At 30.9% G+C, this 22738-nt stretch overlaps 2 protein-coding genes across 2 annotated transcripts in view; one reads left to right on the forward strand and one right to left on the reverse strand.

Annotated features, from left to right (window-relative positions):
* Window positions 1–22738, forward strand: part of LOC139520050 (phosphatidylinositide phosphatase SAC2-like) — a 253355-nt gene that overhangs the window by 211420 nt on the left and 19197 nt on the right. The gene's annotated exons all lie outside the window — the stretch shown is intronic.
* On the reverse strand, window positions 1160–22699 carry LOC139520051 (carbonic anhydrase 1-like). Its single transcript, XM_071312471.1, has 8 exons — window positions 22544–22699; window positions 17519–17551; window positions 14705–14878; window positions 7455–7600; window positions 4760–4855; window positions 3635–3701; window positions 2769–2932; window positions 1160–2202 (listed from the first exon to the last, which is right to left on the reverse strand). Exons 1-8 carry the CDS (start codon window positions 22596–22598, stop codon window positions 1627–1629), a joined length of 1311 nt encoding a protein of 436 aa, XP_071168572.1. The 5' UTR covers window positions 22599–22699; the 3' UTR covers window positions 1160–1626.

Here is a 22738-nt window from a genome sequence, read left to right on the forward strand (position 1 = left end):
ATACCTCAATGAGACAGCACCCTAACAACAGTGCAAAAATAAGAGGACCACATCTACAGGTTAACATACGTAACCTCCAATAAAAGATGAATGGCTGTGCATTGTTTCACATTTTGTTATATCAGGGCCTTTTATTAAAAAAAATATGGAACAAGTTTTGCTCATTATTGATGGACCTGTATGGTGATCCATAGTTGCTTACATCCAAGTCATTTAGACTTTAGTAGATAGTTGTCCCATTTACAATCATACTACATTATTATCCTTTTTGTTTACTAGTATATTGAATGGTACATTGTACTGGTTTACATGAGATCTGTCCTCAATGCTCTTTAACTTTGTACTTGTTTGGCTTTATAACTATTTGATCTGAGCGTCACTGATGAGTCTTGTGAAGACAAAACATGCGTCTGGCATATTAAATTATAATTCTGGTACCTTTGATAAATCTATAAACTGTTTTACACACAAGTAACTCCTTTATTGTAAAACAGAAGTTCTGAAACTATAACATAATTCAAGGGGATAGAGCTAAGTCAAGGGAGACAAATCTTAAAACAAATGTGTTTGTAATAAACAGTTGCAGCAGCACTTTTTTAAAAGTGCACAGTTACATCAGCGCTTTTTTTAAACAAACATTCCAGTGATATCAAGAGTTGTTTCCCTTCCTGCAGGGCTAACATCCTTATTGGCTGGTAGAAAAGGGGTTTAAGGACATTACTCTCAAAAGTTACAAAAGCAAAAGTCCAAGGAACTTCTCCACAGGGGTTTCTTAATACTGTTTTTGATCAACAGATCTGTTATCAAGCCAAAAGGTTTATTTTAGGGACATCTTGTTCATTCTCATTTTGGAACTATTGGCATAACATGCATCTTGTTCTTGGATCCTTATTCAGATAGTGAACTTTTTGCTGCATGGTTGTAATAGATGAAGCATTGACGTGTCCAATTAAAATGTTTTAATTGATTTTCCATTACTACAAAAAGTGGCCAAAGTATTGGAAGTCAACAAAAACCTAACTTAAAGTATGAGTAGCAACCACAAAAAGTAGCCAAAAAAATATAGAAAGCCACTTTAAAGAGAAGCCAAATAGTATGAGAAGTCACCACAAAAAGTAGAAAAAAGTTTGGGAAGTTAGAGAAGTTCAAACTCAAAGTATTGGATGAAAACTTTTTAATCAAGTAAATCTAGATAAAATAAAATCTGTATAAGGTAAAAAGTTTGACACACACTGCATATCACATAAACAATATTTACATTTACATAAACAACAGTTTAAAAAAAAAGATTTTTCTACATTTATTTACATATTCCTCAATTAAAAAGCTTAAATAACCATTAGATTTACCCCTTTTGTTTTAAGGAACTCTAATCTGAAATGCTTTCCAAGTACATGTAAAAAAATATACATAAAATTTCATAATGATAAAAAAATGTCCAGTTATTTGACACTAGATTTTCATAAATGTGTTAATATACATAGAGAATGAGTTAAAACTTGTTTATTAAAACATATTCAATATCATAAAATCATTTTTCTAAAGATATCATATGATAATGGATTTTCCTTTGCTATATTGTCTAGCTTATAGTATCTTTGATTTTGTTTAAAATATTAATGAATTTTATCTAAAAAATGATACGAAAATTGTTACCAATAATACAGTCCATGATGATAGAATTTTAATAGATGAATTACATGGTTCTGTGCTATCTTTAATCTCTTGTGAGGCTGGTTTTCTAACAAAACTATCAAAACTTCTATATATTATTCTTCCATTCAATGGTTGAACTGGCCTAAAATTGTCTACTAGTTTAAGTCTCTCAATCTCTTCAATGAGTTGTTCATTTTCATGCTCTAACTTTACGACAATCTGTTCAAGATGTTTTTCAGATTCTGTATAAGACTGTTCGTTGCCACTTTGACTAACATTCTGCATCTTATCTGTGTTTGGATTTTCCCCATGGTGGAGGTAAAACTTCTTTGGTGGTTCTCCTAGTGTAGGAGTTTCTGTTGGTACATTGTCTTTAGCCTTGTCCTCCTCAAGTGTCATCTCTAGCTCCATTTGTTGAAGCTTGTCCCCTGCCATACCAGACTCTTCCAATACTTCCTCTACCAGTTTTTCATCTTTGGTTTCACGTTTATGATGTTTTTTACCTTTATGTCTTTTGTTTTGCAGAATTTTTCTGAATGCCATCATCTGCAAAAAAAAGACAATGGTTAACTTTAATTGAAAGAAATGTGGTAGACAAAAAAACACTCTTGTTTGACAAAAGCTTGATTTTTATATTCCCCTCAAACTTTTGACGGGACATATTATGGTATACAAATGTAGTCTGTCCGTCTGTCTGTCCAGCATAAACATGTCGCACTGTATCTTGAGAACGACTTATCCAAATTTCATGAAACTTTATATAGATGTTTCTTATGATAGTCAAATGATCTGTATACTTTTTGGTGAAAGAAAGATAAAATTTTTGAGTTATGGGACTTTGTTACTAAAACAAGGATGTGTTTTTTTTCACATGTCGCGCCGTATCTCATTAACAATTCATGATTATTGCTTAAAACATTACACACTTCTAAGTTATATATATCTAAAGATCTATATACTTTTTGGTGATGATTCAAAATTTTATTTTTGAGTTATTGAGTATTTTGTTTTTCTTTGTGGGACTATAACGATAGATTAACACAGAGAGGTATAACTTTTGGACATATATGACAATGTTTTGCCTTTTTGCTATTGCTTTTTATTCAACTAACCTGTCTGACTGAAATGTACATTGGGTCATGGAAAACTGTCCAGATAACACTCTCGAAACATCCTGGTGTTGTCAGAGAGCCGTTGTATCGGTAGTACTTAGATGTGTCTTCAGGAAGGAAGTTTCTGATTCTCTGGGCTGGAAGTTCATGGTGATGATCATCCTCTGCAAAATAGAATTATGTCATTAATAATTGTTTAAAATTAATATTAAATTATGTTTGGAAGTTCATGAATTATACATGTATTGTATCAACACTAAAGTAAAGTCATTTTTTTGCTCCAAAATATTTGTCTTTCTACATAATTATTTTATTCTTCTTATTCATTTTTATCTGTTGTCAGTATCATTGTACTTATCAATTTCATACTTTTGAATTAGTCCTGTTATTATGAAGTCTAGTCATTTTAAGGCCATTGAATACCTCTTAATTTTGCTGGGTGCTTTAAAACTTGACTGTACTGAGTACAAAATTTATGCTCTGTTGAAATACCAAATCAAGTACTTTGATTGCATGGTTGAGTATGAGTACAAGAATCCTACACTAAATTTTTGTGATCCCAAGACTAGATTTGTTGCTTTCCCCTATAATTTGTTCTATTCTGACGGTAAAGGGTCATTGTAGACATTGTAGATATTATATGCACTTTCAGTACAAAGAACTAAAATTTTGAAAACAATAACATTTTGTACATGCATTGAATACAAAATACAGATAAATTCTTGCCTGCGGTCAGTGTCACTCACACATATATTGTAAGTAGAGGCTGACAGTAAAAACAAAAATGAGTTTTTGGATGGGTCTTACAGAAAAAAGATTAATGGACTAATATGGTAAAAAAATGATAGACCCTCATTAAATCTTACCAGGATCCTCAACATGTTTCATTGCCTGTATGATAGGTTCTAAGGCTGGGTTATCTTCTTCACCAATCTAAAACAAAAACATTTACACTGAAAATAGGTTTGTTTTTCAGTTTTTGAAGCATTGTCTTTTTTTCTATATTAGATTTAAAATGTGGACAGTGCAACAAATATCAAATTAATTATAAATACTTATAACAGCTGTGCTGATGTATCATGGCAACATTGATATACATGTTCATTGAATTGCAAAATATTTAATATTTTGGCTCTAGCCTGTCTTTCTTGGACTTAATTTTTTGAATCCCCCCAGATCCCTGACCCCTTTGTAAAATATGTATCATTTTTAGATTACTTTGAGGAAGCTCTGATTTTCTATTACAAACTTAGCTATTGCAAATGAAAACATTTTACTTTCATAAGAATAACATTAATTAAAGATACATGTCAATACTACAGTATTGCACCAAATGAACTATTTACAGGTATAATATTTCTTCAAGTTCACCTGATCAAATTTTAGAGGACAATTTAGATATAAATTATTTCTACTTATTCTAATTGATTTACACTTTTAAAATATTTCAAAAAAGGAAACAAACATGATTAATCTATGCCAGTTAGTCTATGGTAGTTACAGACATGTTTTTTATTTTCACCCAATAAATCTGGTAGATTTATTTCATTGGTAAAGTTTCAAATCCTATTCAGATAACATGATAAAAATGTAGTTTTGTTTACTCAATGAAAATAAAATTACTTTTTTATACGACCGTAAAAAAAAGGTATATTTGGGGTCAATTTGCAACAGCATAGTGTTTTAAATTACACACAAGCAAAATTGAATATATATTCAAATCGCATAACCAATTCAATTCTTTGACTACAATTATTCTGTGTTAGAAACCTATTATGTGTCAAAAATTTAATTACAATTCAAATTCAGACCTGTATCAAGTGTGAATATTGTGTCCATTTTTGCCCGAACTGTTTAGGACTGGACCTCTGCAGCTGTATCCAGCTGCACTTGGCGAAGCAATACTTTTCTAGAAATGTCAGAACTTTCATTGTTTAATCAAATATAAATATAAAAAGGAACAGGTAGATATTTGTCAATCAGATACATACCTCATACATAACCCCTAATACTGCCAATCCTTGAGGTTGTACCATGGCCATTGGTAAACTCTGATAGTTTTCGCTGTCATAGTTAACAACATGTAACTGAAATAGAAATGTAAAAATAAGAAATGCAACTAATGAGTTTCGGAGCTATATCTGTGTACGCTTATTATAATGTTTTCTAAATACTCATTTTCTTTGTTTGAAAAAAAATATATAGCTAAAAGATGTTCCTTTGTGTAATGTAAACATATATCATCATTCTGTAAATGTTTAAACATATTTTTAGGAAAATAGAGGTACCAATATAACTTTTTCAATCATTTTTAGCTCACCTGGCCCGAAGGGCCAAGTGAGCTATTCCCATCACTTTGCGTCCGGCGTCCGTCGTCGTCGTCCGTCGTCTGTCGTCCGTCGTCGTCCGTCGTCCGTCGTCGTTAACTTTTACAAAAATCTTCTCCTCTGAAACTACTGGGCCAAATTTAACCAAACTTGACCAAAATCATCATTTGGGTATCTAGTTTAAAAAATGTGTGGCGTGACCCGGCCAACCAACCAAGATGGCCGCCACGGCTAAAAATAGAACATAGGGGTAAAATGCAGTTTTTGGCTTACAACTCAAAAACCAAAGCATTTAGAGCAAATCTGACATGGGGTAAAAATGTTTATCAGGTCAAGATCTATCTCCCCTGAAATTTTCAGATGAATCGGTCAATCGGTTGTTGGGTTGCTGCCCCTGAATTGGTAATTTTGAGGAAATTTTGCTGTTTTTGGTTATTATCTTGAATATTATTATAGATAGAGATAAACTGTAAACAGCAATAATGTTCAGCAAAGTAAGATCTACAAATAAGTCAACATGACCAAAATGGTCAGTTGACCCGTTTAGGAGTTATTGCCCTTTATAGTCAATTTTTAACCATTTTTCGTTAATTAAAGTAATCTTTTACAAAAATCTTCTCCTCTGAAACTACTGGGCCAAATTAATCCAAACTTGGCCACAATCATCTTTGGGGTATCTAGTTTAAAAAATGTGTGGCGTGACCTGGTCAACCAACCAAGATGGCCGCCACGGCTAAAAATAGAACAAAGGGGTAAAATGCAGTTTTTGGCTTATAACTCAAAAACCAAAGCATTTTGAGGAAATCTGAAGAGGGATAAAAATGTTTATCAGGTCAAGATCTATCTGCCCTGAAATTTTCAGATGAATCGGTCAATCGGTTGTTGGGTTGCTGCCCCTGAATTGGTAATTTTGAGGAAATTTTGCTGTTTTTGGTTATTATCTTGAATATTATTATAGATAGAGATAAACTGTAAACAGCAATAATGTTCAGCAAAGTAAGATCTACAAATAAGTCAACATGACCCAAAATGGTCAGTTGACCCGTTTAGGAGTTATTGCCCTTTATAGTCAATTTTTAACCATTTTTCGTAACTTAAAGTAATCTTTTACAAAAATCTTCTCCTCTGAAACTACTGGGCCAAATTAATCCAAACATGGCCACAATCATCTTTGGGGTATCTAGTTTAAAAAATGTGTGGCGTGACCTGGTCAACCAACCAAGATGGCCGCCACCGCTAAAAATAGAACATAGGGGTAAAATGCAGTTTTTGGCTTATAACTCAAAAACCAAAGCATTTTGAGGAAATCTGACATGGGATAAAAATGTTTATCAGGTCAAGATCTATCTGCCCTGAAATTTTCAGATGAATCGGTCAATGGGTTGTTGGGTTGCTGCCCCTGAATTGGTAATTTTGAGGAAATTTTGCTGTTTTTGGTTATTATCTTGAATATTATTATAGATAGAGATGAATTGTAAACAGCAATAATGTTCAGCAAAGTAAGATCTACAAATAAGTCAGTTGACCCCTTTAGGAGTTATTGCCCTTTATAGTCAATCTTTAACCATTTTTCATAAATCTAAGTAATCTTTTACAAAATCTCCACTGAAACTACTAGGCCACAATCATCTTTGGGGTATCTAGTTTGAAAAATGTGTCCGATGACCTGGCCATTCAACCAAGATGGCCGCCACGGCTAAAAATAGAACATAGGGGTAAAATGCAGTTTTTGGCTTATAACTATGAAACCAAAGCATCTAGAGCAAATCTGACAAGAATTTTAATTGTTAATCAAGTCAATATCTATCTGCCCTGAATTTTTCTGATGAATTGGACAACTGGTTGTTGGGTTGCTGCCCTCCAATTGGTAATTTTTAAAGAAATTTTGCCGTTTTTGGTTATCTTGAATACTATTATAGATAGCGATAAACTGTAAACAGCAATAATGTTCAGCAAAGTAAGATCTACAAATAAGTCAACATGACCTAAATGGTCAATTGACCCCTTAAGGAGTTATTGCCCTTTATAGTCAATTTTTAACAATTTTCATTAATTTGGTAAATTTATGTAAATTTTTACCAAATATAGTTCTCTGTTACTAATGGGCAAAGTTCATTATAGATATAATTGTAAGAAGCAAAATCGTTCAGTAAAGTAAGAACTTCAAACACATCACCATCACCAAAATACAATTTTGTCATGAATCCATTTGTGTCCTTTGTTTAATATGCACATAGACCAAGGTGAGCGACACAGGCTCTTTAGAGCCTCTAGTTATTGGATAAATGTTATGCCATATAAATTGGTATGATTATAGAACACTATCTTAGATTTTTTGGTAGATTTGTAATATAATTACCTCAAGAGGACTTGCTCTGTTGTCTATAAGATGCTCTGAGCCTTGATGATTAGCATGGCCCCAGTGAAAGTGAAACTGGGCTGTTGAATATACTGATGGTAGGCCACCATTTGTCACGTGGAATGGTCCTAAAGTCTCAATAGTTACTGAAATATGAGGGGGAAATAATATAATATACTGATGGTAGGCCACCATTTGTCACATAGAATGGTCCTAAAGTCTCAATAGTTACTGAAATAATGAGGGGGGGAAATAATATAACAAACAAAAATATATGGATTTTCTATGTGATAAATATCTATTTATATAATTGTTTGCAAACTTATCTTCTATTGGATGACAACTTGCACATAATACAAATCTATTCACTGAAACTTATAAAATAGTCAGTAGTTGATAAATACTTTCCAAACCTTTTTGTACAGAGTGTTCCTGATGACGATTTTTAAACACTGCATTTATTACATTGATTCATTACTGCCATTATTATTTGGGATACTTAAGTTAAGAATACTCTCTCATGAAATAAATCTCAAACTTTCAAAATGCTGTTAAAAATTATGTTTTGACAAAACTGAGTGCATTTTATTTCCATAAAAATAGAGAATTATATTTTAGGACCTCAAGGTTTAAATGAATCTGTGATGCAGTGAATTGTAGTAATAATATAAAGACATATTTGAAAAATTACATTGTGTGACACATATTAAGGTTAAGAATTGAGCCTACTAATTTATCATTGAATGAAAGCTTATAATTCATGCAGTTTTTTTGTTTTTGTTTTGACATCAGGTATGCATGAGTAGGTTGAAATTAATTTATTATGAAATCTTTTGCACATAAATAATCTCCTTTTCTTTCGTGTCATTGTGAACACACACTTTCCATTTTCAAATTAAAAGAATTAAAATATGCAAATTAATGAATTATAATGTATGGTTATGCATATTTAATCTACAAATTATTACATACTTGTTATGAAAGAATTTTAAAGAGCAACTAATTTAAGTGTTGCTACTATAATTTTACAATTATTTTTTTCTTTTTTTTTGCTTATTTCTGTATGGTAAAATACAGAGAACCCAGTAAAAGTACTTTAAATTTTAGGTCTCACGTACACTGTACAACACTTATTTCAAATATTTCAATTTACTGCCAAGTCTATACATGGGTTCACCAATTTCACAGAAGCAATATTGGTGACTTATTTTCTTCAAAGTTATTTTTGTCCATGGAGAGAGATCAATAGAGACACAAAATTAGCACAGCATATTAGAGGCTTGTATAGGGTATATTGGGATACGGGATATTTGCCATTTTAATTTTAGGGATATGGGATATTTGTCCTAAAAGTTAATGGGATATGGGATATTGATGCATTTATAAGGATATTGAATTTTTAACATGAAAAAAATAAGTGGAATTTAAAAGTGAAGTACGGGAATATTTACATCTCACTTGATAAAATTGCCCCAAAAAGTTTAATATTAAAGGTCATTTTAGTGCTTTGTTGATTTCCATTGAGTTTATGGTTTTATTTAAAAGTCATCCGAACCCACCAAAGCAAAAAGTATTGATCTATTTTCGATATTTATATGCTCATATGTACTGATAATTTAAAAGTACTTGTTTTGCTTTCCATACTTCGTTCCTTATTGTTAATTTTCCTTTTTTTGATGGTGATGTTCCTTTGGCACTATCTTAACGATGTTTGTATATCACAACTCCTCCGCTATGCCCGTGTTTGTTGTAACGTTTTGAGGGATTTCGTTACCACAAATCACTTAAAATCTTTACTAAATTCTTCCGTAGATGTAAAAATTTGGTTTTGAGGTAGAAAACTTATTTCAAACGGGAAAGCATATCCTCATTTTAACGGAGATGTTATTTACCGTGCAATTGGATGTTGGATGTGTTATTGCCTTTTAACTAGCTGTCAGTAACTGTGAGTACTCTCAGATCTGTACTTCGTGTCTTTTTGTTGTTTGGTTTTACAAGTACTCGGTCACGTCCACTCTGTGTTTTTGTTAGGTGCATTTCTATTTGTATCCATATGATGAGTTAACGGTCTTTTTCAACTGATTTGTATAGTTCGTTCTTATGTTGTACTGTTACCCCAGGTTAAGGGGAGGGTTGGGATCCCGCTAACATGTTTAACCTCGCCACATCTTTCTGTATGTATGTGCCTGTCCAAAGTCAGGAGCCTTTAATTCAGTGGTTGTTGTTTGTTGCTGTGTTACATATTTGTTTTTTGTTCATTTTTTGATACATAAATTAGGCCGTTAGTTTTCTCGTTTGAATTGTTCTACATTTGTCATTTCAGGACCTTTTATAGCTAACTATGCGGTATGGGCTATGCTCATTGTTGAAGGTCGTACGGTGACCTTTAATGGTTAATTTCTGTGTCGCTTGGTCTCTTGTGAAGAATTGTCTCATTGGCAATCATGCCACGTCTTCTTTTTTTATATTATATGCTCATATGCATTAACAATTTTCTTGAAATAATCATAGATTATTGTTCGATGTATCCATCTGATGAGTTAAGCCTTAGTGTTGTCAATATTTTTATTTGTTTTTATGCTTTATATGATTATACATGATATTTTCTAGTGTTTTACCTCCTATTCTTTACGTGGCGAGAATCTAAAGAGGTCTCCACGTTTCACAGATTGCTTTGATGTGCAACGGCTGTTTTACTGGGGCTGAGGGACGTCAGAGCAGGTCCCATATCAAAAAGTAGATATTTCGCAGTATAAAATGAATGTCTTGTTTGAATTTGAAATTATCTCTTAAATAGCTTTTTAAAAGCTTTAACTTTGGTAATTACAAATTATTACTAAATAATCAATGTAAATTAATATATTTTTCTATTACTGGTGTTTTGAGGAAGGAAATTAAAAAAAAGTATCTATGTAATTCATAAAGTTCAAGATCACAGAGTCAAATGTTGTGTTATTTTTTTGCAAAACAAGGGCTGTGCAAATTTTGCTTGCTGTAAAAATATTGCAACAGTTAAGTTTAATGTAAGTGCATTAGCAGAAAGCTTTCTTGTGTTAAATTTTGAGTTATTGAACTTGCATGCAAAATATCCACGTTTTATATAGACGTGCTCTGACGTCCCAAGGTCTCAGCTTGTCTGGCAAAACAGCCGTTGGATGTCAGAGCAATCCCGGACAAGAGACCGGGTTGAGTCCTTCTGTTCTTTCCAACAAATTGAAGGTTAACGTTAGGATGAAGTTTCTTTAATATCAATGAAAGGAGAATGCTATCAAAATGAAATTTTACAGCCATATGCATCACGGTTTGAACAATTAAAAAAAAAATCCGAAATTAGACCCCTTACACTAAATTTATCGTTTTATAAGATCACATAAAAAGATATTGTTATGCAAGGCTCTAAGATGGAAGTTCCGAACACTTCATCTTTTGGACACATATATTCTTATTTAACACTGGAAGTATGCACTGTAAATTTCCTTTACCACAGTTTGTTTTCCCAGTCAAAATTATTGAAGTTGTGATGATGAGGAAAAAAATGGGCTTGGGAATGAATTTATAATGATTTTTTGGGATATTTCAAAATAGTTTTAGGGATATGGGATATTTGTACAAAATATTTATTGGGATATAAGGGGTAAACATTATAGGGATACGGGATATTGGGATAAAAACTTAATGGGATATGGGATATTGATACCCCCCCTAAACAAGCCTCATATTACAATTTCATTTGTTACTATGAATTTAAAGGGAAAATTCACGATTTTTTACTTATGGTTTAAATATGTTCATTATGACATAATATATATATTCACAAAGTTTTATCGCTATATGTGCAGTAATAAAGGAGAAATTCAATAATTAATGAAAAAATATCAACTACTTCCTGTAGGTCGTGACGTTTTCTCCTGATTTTTGCATGCCGGGATTTAAAATACAATCATTAAAAGTCTTGGTTTTTAATCATATTTTAACGTAATCGTAAGCGCGCCGATGACTTATGCTTTATCTAATAACCATCCGATAATAAGAAGATAAAACGCACAGACGTTCAATTGTACTCATTCGTGAGATAAATTATCTATGTTAAACGTATATATTCGAATTATTTTTGTAGACAACACAAAAAGTTATAAATTTATTTTTAATAAATGCATTTTCGGACTGATAAGGTGAACAAATTAAAGTACAATAATCTGTAAAGACAATATGTTGGTGTACTATTATTGACCTTTTACTATCTCTGCTATGGCTAGGTTTATACGATGTGTGTATTCACGGTTCTGTGGCAATAATCGTAGATGGCTTGTTGAAAGGTAAATTGTTATTTGCACTTCGGTATTTAACCACGCCTCTAGGGCACACCTTGCCAGGTGTGACTGTCTATTCGGATCAGTGGTAGCATTTAATACACACATTAAAAATACATATTCAAGTTGGTGACAAATAAAAATTGGTCGCCGTGGAATTATTTAATTATATTTGGTGCTATTATTTATTTGAATTCAAATAAGTTAATTTACTAAGAAATACACAATTTTCGGTTAAAGACGGGAAACTTAATTCATATGTCAGAATGAAATGATATACAAGTCTTGTCCTTGATTGATGTCTCATAAAAAAGGGGGACTTAGAAATTAGAAATAGCTTTACTAATAAAATCATTTTTATTTGTCTTTATTAGGCGAAAAAATGTACGAGAACACTTACATTTAGACTTTTGAAAGCCATGTATTAATTAATATATGAAACTATCTGAAGATAACTCTACCGAAGCGGAATATAATATGTACGAATAAAGAAAAAAAATATTTTTGTAATGGAATCGAAAAATTACGAATAGATATTCTTTTCAAGTGTGATAAACGTCAACCAAATTTATTCATAATGGGGAACGTCCTTATTAAAATCTGAGACAACTATAATAATCGTCGTCTCCCAACGTATATATATACTTAAATAACTATTTGATCAACGATGTTTAAAATTAAAAGACAACGAATTTAATGTTATCTTTCCCTATTTTTGAATGTTATTATAAGTCTGTTCAACTTGCAAGAATACCCCTAAAGCGGACAAATATCCGACAAGCAGTTTATTCTTTAAATTGCTGTCATTGAATATCAAGAAAGAAAATAAATCCCAAAATTGATACTCAATAGTTTTCCTAGAAAATATTCACATTCCTTGGGGATTATTAGTGTACGTCCAGTTGCATATATTTTACATGAATGTTGGAACAATTGTGATGATGACGAATTTCGTCCTTTATTCGAGAACAATTTAATTGATATATAAATCTGTGAGTTTACTATGTTCTTAACTTCGATGAACCAAAGCAAGTTATAAATTGACCTGTATTTAAATCAAATTGTTTCTTTTTTTTCTTCTTCTTCTTTTGGTATACAATAGTCTATCGAATTCGTTGATTACATACTGTTGGCATACATGGACTAGTCTATTTACAAAACTTTTACCACAATTTACACAAAATGTATGTTTCTTTCTTATGTTCAATGTATACATGCATGTATACATATTTTAAATTGCGCTACTGACTATAGTTCCGTAACTTTCTACCAGGCGTATGTATACATGAATCGTCGACAAGTGCGCACATTTTTTTAGATCAATAATTCTGGTATGTTCCAATCTGTCCTAAACTATTGACAACGAGTATATATTACATTTTCCCAAATTAACCCTTGGAAAAATATGTAAATAGATTTGTATTTCTTCAATTATTTTTTTTTGTATTATTTTTTTTATATAAATAATATTCTTTACACCAGAAATGTTATTTATAAACAAGCGTATGAGTTCAGTAATGACTAGTATATTATATCACTTTCGGACATGCAAGACAAAAATGTATATTATACATGCACCTGATAGTTCAAAATGGAAAGTTATAAGTAACGGTCGTGTACACTGATCAATACCTACAGAAGTGAAACGATGCATGAACTTGCAAGCCCGCCGGACAGGAAATCGATTGAATACCTGGACGTGTCACCTTACACCCCTTCCAATACCTTTGGGAGTAATACCTTTAGCCATGCTGGTGATCAGATAAGGGAAGACCCGAATTTATTTAAATAAAGTTTATTACTTGAAAGAATTATGAACAAATTAGATTTTCGAAAACAATTTCCACGGAACACTTATTTATCATTTTATGATTTGAACTTTGACTTTTTAACTAATTACAATATTATCAGTTTAAAAATAACAGACTATATGGTTATTTAAAAATATAAGACCATTTTCCGTATCAAGTTAGTCAGTCAGATAAAACAACCGTACGATTGACAAGATATCGACACGCAATTACGACTACATCGTTTACTGTAGTTTTGTTCCTTTGTGGTTTATTGACATATCGGGATTTTTCATCGGAGAAGGTGACAAGATGGCGGAGAGTAGAGAACTGATACTCGAAATTTAAAATCGATGGTGATCTCTTATTTAGCGGAATAAAACTTTAATATCTATAAATTTGAGCATTTTTATACAGAATGGACATAATATCAATTTTTGATTTTTTTGCGAAGTTTCCCTTTAAAAATGCTATTGATTGTTCATTATTTGAATACAAGTACCGTAAATGCATATGATTGTACTTTTCACCTACCATTACAATATTAAAATTGTTGTTTCTCTCATCAGTGATTGGTTAACAGACTATCTATTGAACTTGTTTTTATAATTCATACTGTGCATTTATTTATCTTTGTGGATACCACAATTTTCGTGGATGGAGGAAAACTTGTTTTTGCGCCTGTCCCAAGTCAGGAGCCTCTGGCCTTTGTTAGTCTTGTATTATTTTAATTTTAGTTTCATGTGTACAATTTGGAAATTAGTATGGTGTTCATTATCACTGAACTTAGGGGCCAGCTGAAGGATGCCTCCGGGTGCGGGAATTTCTAGCTAAATTGAAGACCTGTTGGTGACCTTCTGCTGTTGTTTTTCCTATTGTCGGGTTGTTGTCTCTTTGACACATTCCCCATTTCCATTCTCAATTTTATTGTTCGTGGATATTTAATTTTGTAGTTTTGCCGAGGTCTGCACACAAGCCTTAAAAGAGAATTCCTCATTCATAGAACTTTAAATTTCATGTTAACCAGTGTACCCACAAAATCCACGAAAATTGGTATCCAATGAATAATAATGAATCCACAGTATCTGTCAATAAATTATAAATAATAAAAAGTTTTTAAAACTTTAAAAACATCTATTGAACAACTTACTTGAATGCCCATTGTTTTTTACTTTAAATAGAGATCCTGGTTTTGGAGGGTCATGCCAGATAGCAAAATCCCCCAGTTTAGGATCATGTTCTGAACTTTGAGTTGTAATATCTATAGGTGACTGTTGTTTGCCAGAACATCCATCTGGAAATAGCTTATGCCAGTGTCTTGGACCTGCAAGAAATATTACATAAATGACATTTTGTTTAATTTTAAAATAGGAATTCTTAAAAAGACAGTTTCTGGTATATAATGTTCATGATCGACTTACGCTCCATGTTGAAGACCATACCTTGACCTATAATGGTTGACTTTTATAAATTGTGACTTGGATGGAGAGTTGTCTCATTGGCACTCATATCACATCTTCCTATATCTATGTAAATAATACACATACTTGTATAATTAGTTTACGATTTTTTTCTTTAGAATTTACCTAGGAGTTTGGTATAATTTTTCTTATTGCATTTATAAACTACAGTATGTAAAATTGAAAATGACCTACTAAAACACACAAAAAAATATAAGATGAAAATAAAAGGAAGAACATGAGTTCAGACCCATGTACACAATATAATCCATGAACTAAACTTAATCATGTTATAATGAGAGAAGCCAGAATGAAAGACAAATTTGAAAAGGTCTTTGACTACCACTGAATATCAAAGTTAGTGTTTGGTAGGGTTAAAGAGACTTTAACCTTTCAGTTTTATAGCACCCACAATATGACTTACATGCAGGGAGTGAAGTGATTCATGAATAGATAGATAAGTTGCACTAATGTCAGCAATTTTGGCACATCTTTGTATTTATGATAATGAGAAGAAATATGATGTTGTATTGTAATATACACTGTACAATAACTTTTGTATGACTTTGGGTCTTATTATTGTGTAATTTTCATTTGATGTTTTATTGATAAGTCATGCAGTAATTTTCAATTTTAAGATCTTTTTCATATATAGTTTGTATTATTGACGTATGTGCTTCATTTCAATTGTACATGTCAAATATGCTTTATTGTTATATTGGTACATTGTGAAATATTTAAAGTAAATAATTTAGGGAGGAACACACACAAATAGAAACATTTATTATTGTGTTTTAAAAAATAATCATTATGATGTCTTTAAACTGAATATATTACCAGGTTTTGAAGGTGACAGAGGTCACCTTTAACATGACTGTTTTTGTGACTAAATAAATTTTAAATATAGGAAATTTAAAAAAGACTCAGGGCACTTACATTGTTATATATATAGATTTAAATGAATTTAGTTTTATAATATTTACGGAATCACATTTTCAGATTCCATGCCTTTGTTTATAAAAGTGGACTTTAGATTTTTCAGTTTGATAAAGTTTATAATTTGGTTGGGTTTAAGGAAAGTTATGATAAATGCTAAATGAGTCTCTATGACATCATGGTCCAATATAGTATAAAGGAAAGAGCTTTAGATTTTATAAGATCTTTGTAGTAATGTCAACATCAGTGGCAGATCCAAGGGGGGGGGGGGGAGTTCTGGGGGTTGGAACCCCCCTTTTTTCGATGATTAATGCATTTATATGGGGACATGTGGTTGGACCCCCCTCCCCTTCTTTTATCCTGGGTTAGGAACTCCCCCTTTTGAAAATGTATGGATCCGCCCCTGAACATGAAGGATGGAACGTTGGGTACCCAGTATTCAAATATTTAGCCAATTTTCTGAAATCATAAATATACAAAAATGGGCTTTTACTGTAGGGTGAATTTTTGTAATCGAAATCTAAAGTAAGATATTACAGAGATGTGGTATAAGATTCCCAATGAGACAACAATCAATCAATTACCAAAAGGACTAGGCTGTAAAAAAATATATTTATGCTTTGTAATCATTTGGTAGGTGATATCAGGTTTGGTTATTTTGATCATAGACCTGGTAATTCAGGTAATTAAACATTCTATTTAACATTCTGTGACACTTTTAATATTTTTTAACTGACTCTCATTATGATTTGAATACATAGAATGACAGATACATTTAAATAATATATTAAAATGATAATTCATAATCATAACTTTCTGACTTGTATATATATATAAATGTACGTAAAAAGAAAATGATATGAGTAAAAGGATATGTGGTATAGGTCAAACGAGACATCATTACAACGGCACATATAAATTAATCATATTATACTTTTGGTGAAATCTTACTATTTAAAACATCGGATATGTCTGGTAAAATATAATCAGTTTATAAAAACCCTGTGCATGCCTTAATGTCCAATATGCTATATCCGTATCATAATGAAAATTATGGTGTTGTGAATTTGTTACAAAAGAATTTGAACACAATTCAGCAAGATTATTTTATAGTTTTTTACATATAAATAAGTATTTTATAATGTATTACAAAATGCAGTTATATTTTGATGTATCATTTTGAAGATTTACAGAAAAAATGAATTGCTACTTTTTGCTTAGATCAAAGTTAAGTTTTGACATTTAACTTTAAAATCATTTCCTTGTGATGTAAAAGTAAATTTGTCTCAGGTTTTTTTACCCTTGTTTGATGAAATAAATATATGTAACATACTGGCCAGTAACAGATTACTCTTGTCACTAAGATTTTAACATGACTAAGTTTATGTGAAAATTGGTTATATCTATTTATATACAAATGTGTGACTTGTATAATCTGTATCCAGTTTTGTATTAAATATACCCAGCAACCTTAAAAATGCACCACCTCTTTGCAGACCCAATTTTATTAATTTTTGTGTTGATGACATACAATGGAAAAATCATTTTGGTTGTTTTATCAAACTTACCCAAGTCACCATCATATGTCCATTTAGCTGCATCTGAAATTAGAAATGAAATGGAATTTTATTGGACGTACCTTTCTTCTGATTAGGTTATGAAGTGGATTACTTTAACAATAAAGCCGAAATATTGACATCAAAATCAGAAAATGTCACCTGCATAAAGCAAACATACATTCTCAAATTTCTATATAAACCAGTACACAAATGCTAATTTTTTAAGAACTAACTTTAATGAAGATGATTTGCATTTATTTTCTGATTACCTGCTATCTGACATAATTTGTAATTTATTGATATTTACTTTTTCACATTCAATAGTTGAAGATTTTGTTTTGAATTAAATCTATGTGTTTATTTTACCTTTTTAACCTATCTTTGTTGCTAGAATATTGAAGTATACTATAAGTACTAATTTACCTACATTGCTGAATTGATATCAGCTTATATATTAACTTGTATGTCACTTTTATAAACTTTTGCTACTTAACAAAATGAAATGATCAGATAGCTTTAAAAAAGGGTAAAGCATAAATTGTAGTCTTGTATGATTTTTGATTTTAGTTTCTTTTATATATCAAGGTGTTATGACGTCCATTATCACTGAACTTAAGTACACATTTTTGTTTAGGGGCCAGCGGGTTGTTTTCTCTTTGACACATTCCCCATTTCCATTCTCAATTTTAAGGTATTGCTTGAATAGCAATATATATATATACATATATATGTGTATGTTATAGAAGCTGTTGTTTAATATAATTATATATATATTGTACATATTTTTTACAGTTTTTGTGTATTTAAATATTTTTCGATGTTTCTATACTTGTATTTTTCTAAGTTTTTTTATTTTATTACTCTATGTTTCAGATCTACCCACTGTTGATCTATAGATGTAACTTTAAGATGAGAAACTTCTTTGCCATAAGTCAAGATGTGAAATACTATTATGTACATGTTATAAATATTTGTATGTATATGCTATATACTATAATTTAAAGTGTTAGAGTCAGGTGACTGTATAATCAACCAGCATGCTTTATTGAAATATGCAGAATTTAATTAACTTAAATAAAAAGCGATATGTAAAATGCAATGAGGTAATAGATTTTGATACTTGCTTCATTGGAGACTGAAGGAAGTTTGCATTGTGGGTAAATAAGCCTACAAAGATTACAGCATTGTAGTAAAAGATTTACTTTGTATTTTTAAATGTCAAACTGCATTTGCTTATGACATAATTTTTATTGATCACATACAAAATATTAAATGTATGATTCAAATGTGATCAAATGTTTATACAAGAACCAGGCCTTTTAGGAATTCACAGTTGATTTATAGTACTGGGTACTTGTAGTATAAATCTATATTTAGAATCCACGAAAACTTTTTCATGATTTACTCAAACCCCTTTATGGATAAGCTGATTAAATTGTATAGTTAATAAAAGATGTTTAGACTAAAAAATACCATAATGGGTGAAAATGAAATATAATATAAAGTTAATAAAAAGACCCAAATAGGAAACATGGGTGAAAATTAAATATAATATAAAGTTAATAAAAAGACCCAAATAGGAAACAGTCTATGACAGTAAGAATTTGACAACTTTTTTTGCAATATGGTATTATAGAAAGGTCACAAGTTTTTTTTATACATGTAAGTACAACTTTTCTTTTCTGATTCCATCTCCTTTTTAGAGAGATATTTACAAGGGAAAGCCCTTTTAACAAGTCGATGCACTTTCAACACCTTTTTTCAGTTTCGGTCTGCTAGCTAGCTTGAAGAATCAAATTGAAATTGTACTTTTGGGACACCATCCTAAATCTACTAATGATCAATTAAGCTATACATATATAATCTTTCTAATGTTTAAGGTTGTTCTTCCTTAATTTTTTGAATAAAAATTAAAAAATAATATGACCCAATCTTATGTCATTTTACAAGTGCTTTGAATACAATGTAATTAAAGAGCAGTAGACATTTTGACTGTGGAATTACTAGTACACCATTATTTAAGTGACAATAGTATGCAAATTATAAAAAAATGTATAAAATGACATTTGACTCATGTTATTACAGTCGTAGTAATATTATATAATTTATGCTAAATTTTTTATATTCAAGCTGAATACCACAAAAGATTATCAAAATGGCAGAACAAAAGAATGACATTGATCATTGTGATACCAAAATGCTTAGAAAATTACTTCTTTGTAGTGTGTAAAACTGTTAAACATTTTTAACACGTTCTCTTAATTGTCGTTTTTCCATTATGTTTTTTTCTTTGAAATCATGTATATTAACTGAAGCCAGAGGCAGAGATTTTAGATTCTTTTCTTAAGTAAAAGATAAAAACCCAGATTATTTAGTCTTTGATTATGTTTAGACATTTTACGAATATCAGTGCTTCACATTCTCAAACTGATTTGAAATATTTGGTTGCTGCATGATCCAAACTTTTTATTATTTAATCACTTATTTAAAACAATAGGGTGTTAAATCTCAGTAACATTCCAAATAAAAACCTTCGCTAAAATCTCTACTGACCCTTCAATGTTCAAGAATGAAAGTTCTGCCAGTGGGATGATTGCAACTTACAGTAATACGTATTTTATAATGTTCGGTTGCTTCACTGAAGAATTTTCATAAATTCTTATCCGGTCTAAAAGTTCCATCAAATAGTGGTGACATTTTAATTCCATGTTTTGCATAAGGTCTTCTGTGTATTGGAGTTACCCCCCCTTTTTTTTTACCCATTATAATTGATCTTGATTTGTAAACTTCACACTTAAGACTTTTTCATTAAGAAATTTTAATGTAAATAAAGAAAATGTTTGATTTTAAAAGTAGTTATTTACCTTTTAAAACCACTGTATTTGTAGCTAGATTTTGACCTGTCAATAACATAAGTATAAGGCTTGTCCAACACCTATATACAATGTATGATTTATATGTGTCTTGTTAATTAAGTGCAAATAAAATTGTATTTATTGTTTTTCTACACTGTATATTACATGAGTTAAATTGGGACATCATTACTAATGCAAATTGCCTGTCAAGTATGAAAAATTAGAAAATAAAAGGGACTTCCCAAATTTTATTAGCCAAAGATGGCAGTGCTTTTTTCAACATACATACTTTTTTGGAGCTGCTTTTTTGTAATAGAAATTTGTTAATTTTAAGGTTATTGATTGAGAAAAATTGTATTATTTGTCCTATTAGGAGGTTTTATTTTAACTGTCTTTGACTAACCTGACTTGAGCTACTTTTGTATTATTTTAGCTTTTTATCTATGGGAAATATCATACCCGTAGCCAGGGGGTTCGGGGGAACCCCCCCCCCCCCCTTGAAAACAAATAAGCACTGTTAAAGACAACGTTCTGTTCAAATTGTGACTGTTAACATGTGTTAAAGTCGAGTTCGTGAGTCCAAATAACACCCCCTTGAAAATTCCTGGCTACGGGCCTAAATATAATGTGCAGAACAAAACTCTTGACATAGAACACAACTCAACGTGCTCATCTGGGATTTTGAAAAAGGAGGGGGTCCTTTGTAATCTAGCATTTGGAGAGATATTTGTTAAAAGTTTTTGTATTTATCATGCATGGCGCTCCCATGGATAGGATCCCATGGCAACTGCCTTCCCCCTCTGCAACTAACTCTGTCTGAAGATGTTTGTTCTTATAAGAATTTAGTAGGGTCAGGATCAAGTATCACCAAGTACAATATTTTTATAGAATATGAATAAAATATGGGATATTCATCAGCACATGATATGCATAGTACTGCATGTTATATAACCATCTTCACAGTAACTTTTTAATACACAGGACCTGCAGACCCCAATTTGGAGGATTTTTTTAATTAGATAATGTTGGCCTGTAGAGAGATTTTACAGACTGGTATGATATTTTACAAGCCTGTGCTGCTTGGCCTATGGTTAAGTGTGAAGACTGATATAAGCTTTTCCAATGACTCTTTTCAGGCCCAAGGAAGATAACAAAATATAGCTGAATTCAAATTTGTCTGCAACATTTATTCAAGGATTCAAGGTCAAGAGGAAAAGAAGACTGATTTCTAGTTATTTTACAACAGTTACATCTTGATTAATATTATTTTTTTTATCTTTTCTGATTTTTCTTCATATATAGATTATAAACGCTCCTAACTTGAGTGGATTTTTAAAATTTTATTAATGAACAGACTCATAACAAGATTTTGCATATCAAAAGTTATCATTGATATGATACATCTTGACCTTGGAAATGTGATGACAAAGGTTATCTGATGTGCATATCGTCCTATCTTTCTTGGTCATTAAGTTCAAATATAGGTGATTTATTAATATCACAAGTGTTATAAGTGATTTAAATTTTATTTCAATCAACTCAATAAAAAGAAAATTCATATCCTGTTGTTTTAAAAAAATATTAGTCATTTTAAAAATAGGATTACAACATGAAAGTCAATTTTTTTTTCAATTATGAATCAGAAGTTCTTTTTCTTAAAGTAGTAAAATAATTTTATTTTTCATTGCTTCTGCTGTTTAAATACCTATTAAAATCTTTGCTATGTCTTATTTTAAACAATCATGGAACTCTGTTACAATATAAAAGAGAATTTCAGTGGGTTACCTCCCATCTCATCAACTTCAAACATTTTTTTCAGCAATTCAACCCAAGGTATAAGTTTTTTATTTCCATTTTTGTACTCCTTACTGCCTTTTATCTGTCGTATAAGTTAAATTGTAAGATATATGGGACAATTCAGACTATATACAAAGATTTGGTGCTAGTTTTTTAGTTGTGTTGATAAAAAAGTGCAATATTCAAAAAATCTTGTTCAAAGTTTGTTTTTTAGTTTTATTTCATGTAAAAGATTAAAAGTATATTGGCCTTACTCTTCTTTGTAAATAGAAAATTCAATTTAGTTTAAAAAATATAAAAAAAAGGATATTACTCAAAATAGCTAATATGTATTTCAAAGTTGTTCTCGGACAGGTTAAATAAAATATACTTAAAAACTTACCATTTTGAAGTAGAAATGTAAAAATCACAGAGAGTGAAAATATATGATGTTCCATGACTAATTTAACAGGTAAAAAACCTGGTTATAATAAGATTCCAATTTATAATCTACCTGGACAAAAGGTACATCTAATTTACCTTAGGGGCCCTAAGCAGGGATATGTATGCATTATAAAAGGATTGAGTCAATTTGTTA

Source organism: Mytilus edulis, chromosome 4 (assembly GCF_963676685.1).
Source record: "Mytilus edulis chromosome 4, xbMytEdul2.2, whole genome shotgun sequence".
Taxonomy (NCBI): Eukaryota; Metazoa; Mollusca; class Bivalvia; order Mytilida; family Mytilidae; genus Mytilus; species Mytilus edulis.

What these genes read in the sequence shown, in the direction of transcription:
- LOC139520051 (XM_071312471.1), bottom strand. Translation starts at nt 22,598, where the DNA reads ATGGAACATCATATATTTTCACTCTCTGTGATTTTTACATTTCTACTT. An exon ending in GAAACATGTTGAGGATCCTG is followed by an intron (nt 2,933 to 3,634) that starts GTAAGATTTAAT and finishes TCTATTTTGCAG; the next exon opens with AGGATGATCATCACCATGAA. An exon ending in TGTACATTTCAGTCAGACAG is followed by an intron (nt 2,203 to 2,768) that starts GTTAGTTGAATA and finishes TTTTTTTTGCAG; the next exon opens with ATGATGGCATTCAGAAAAAT.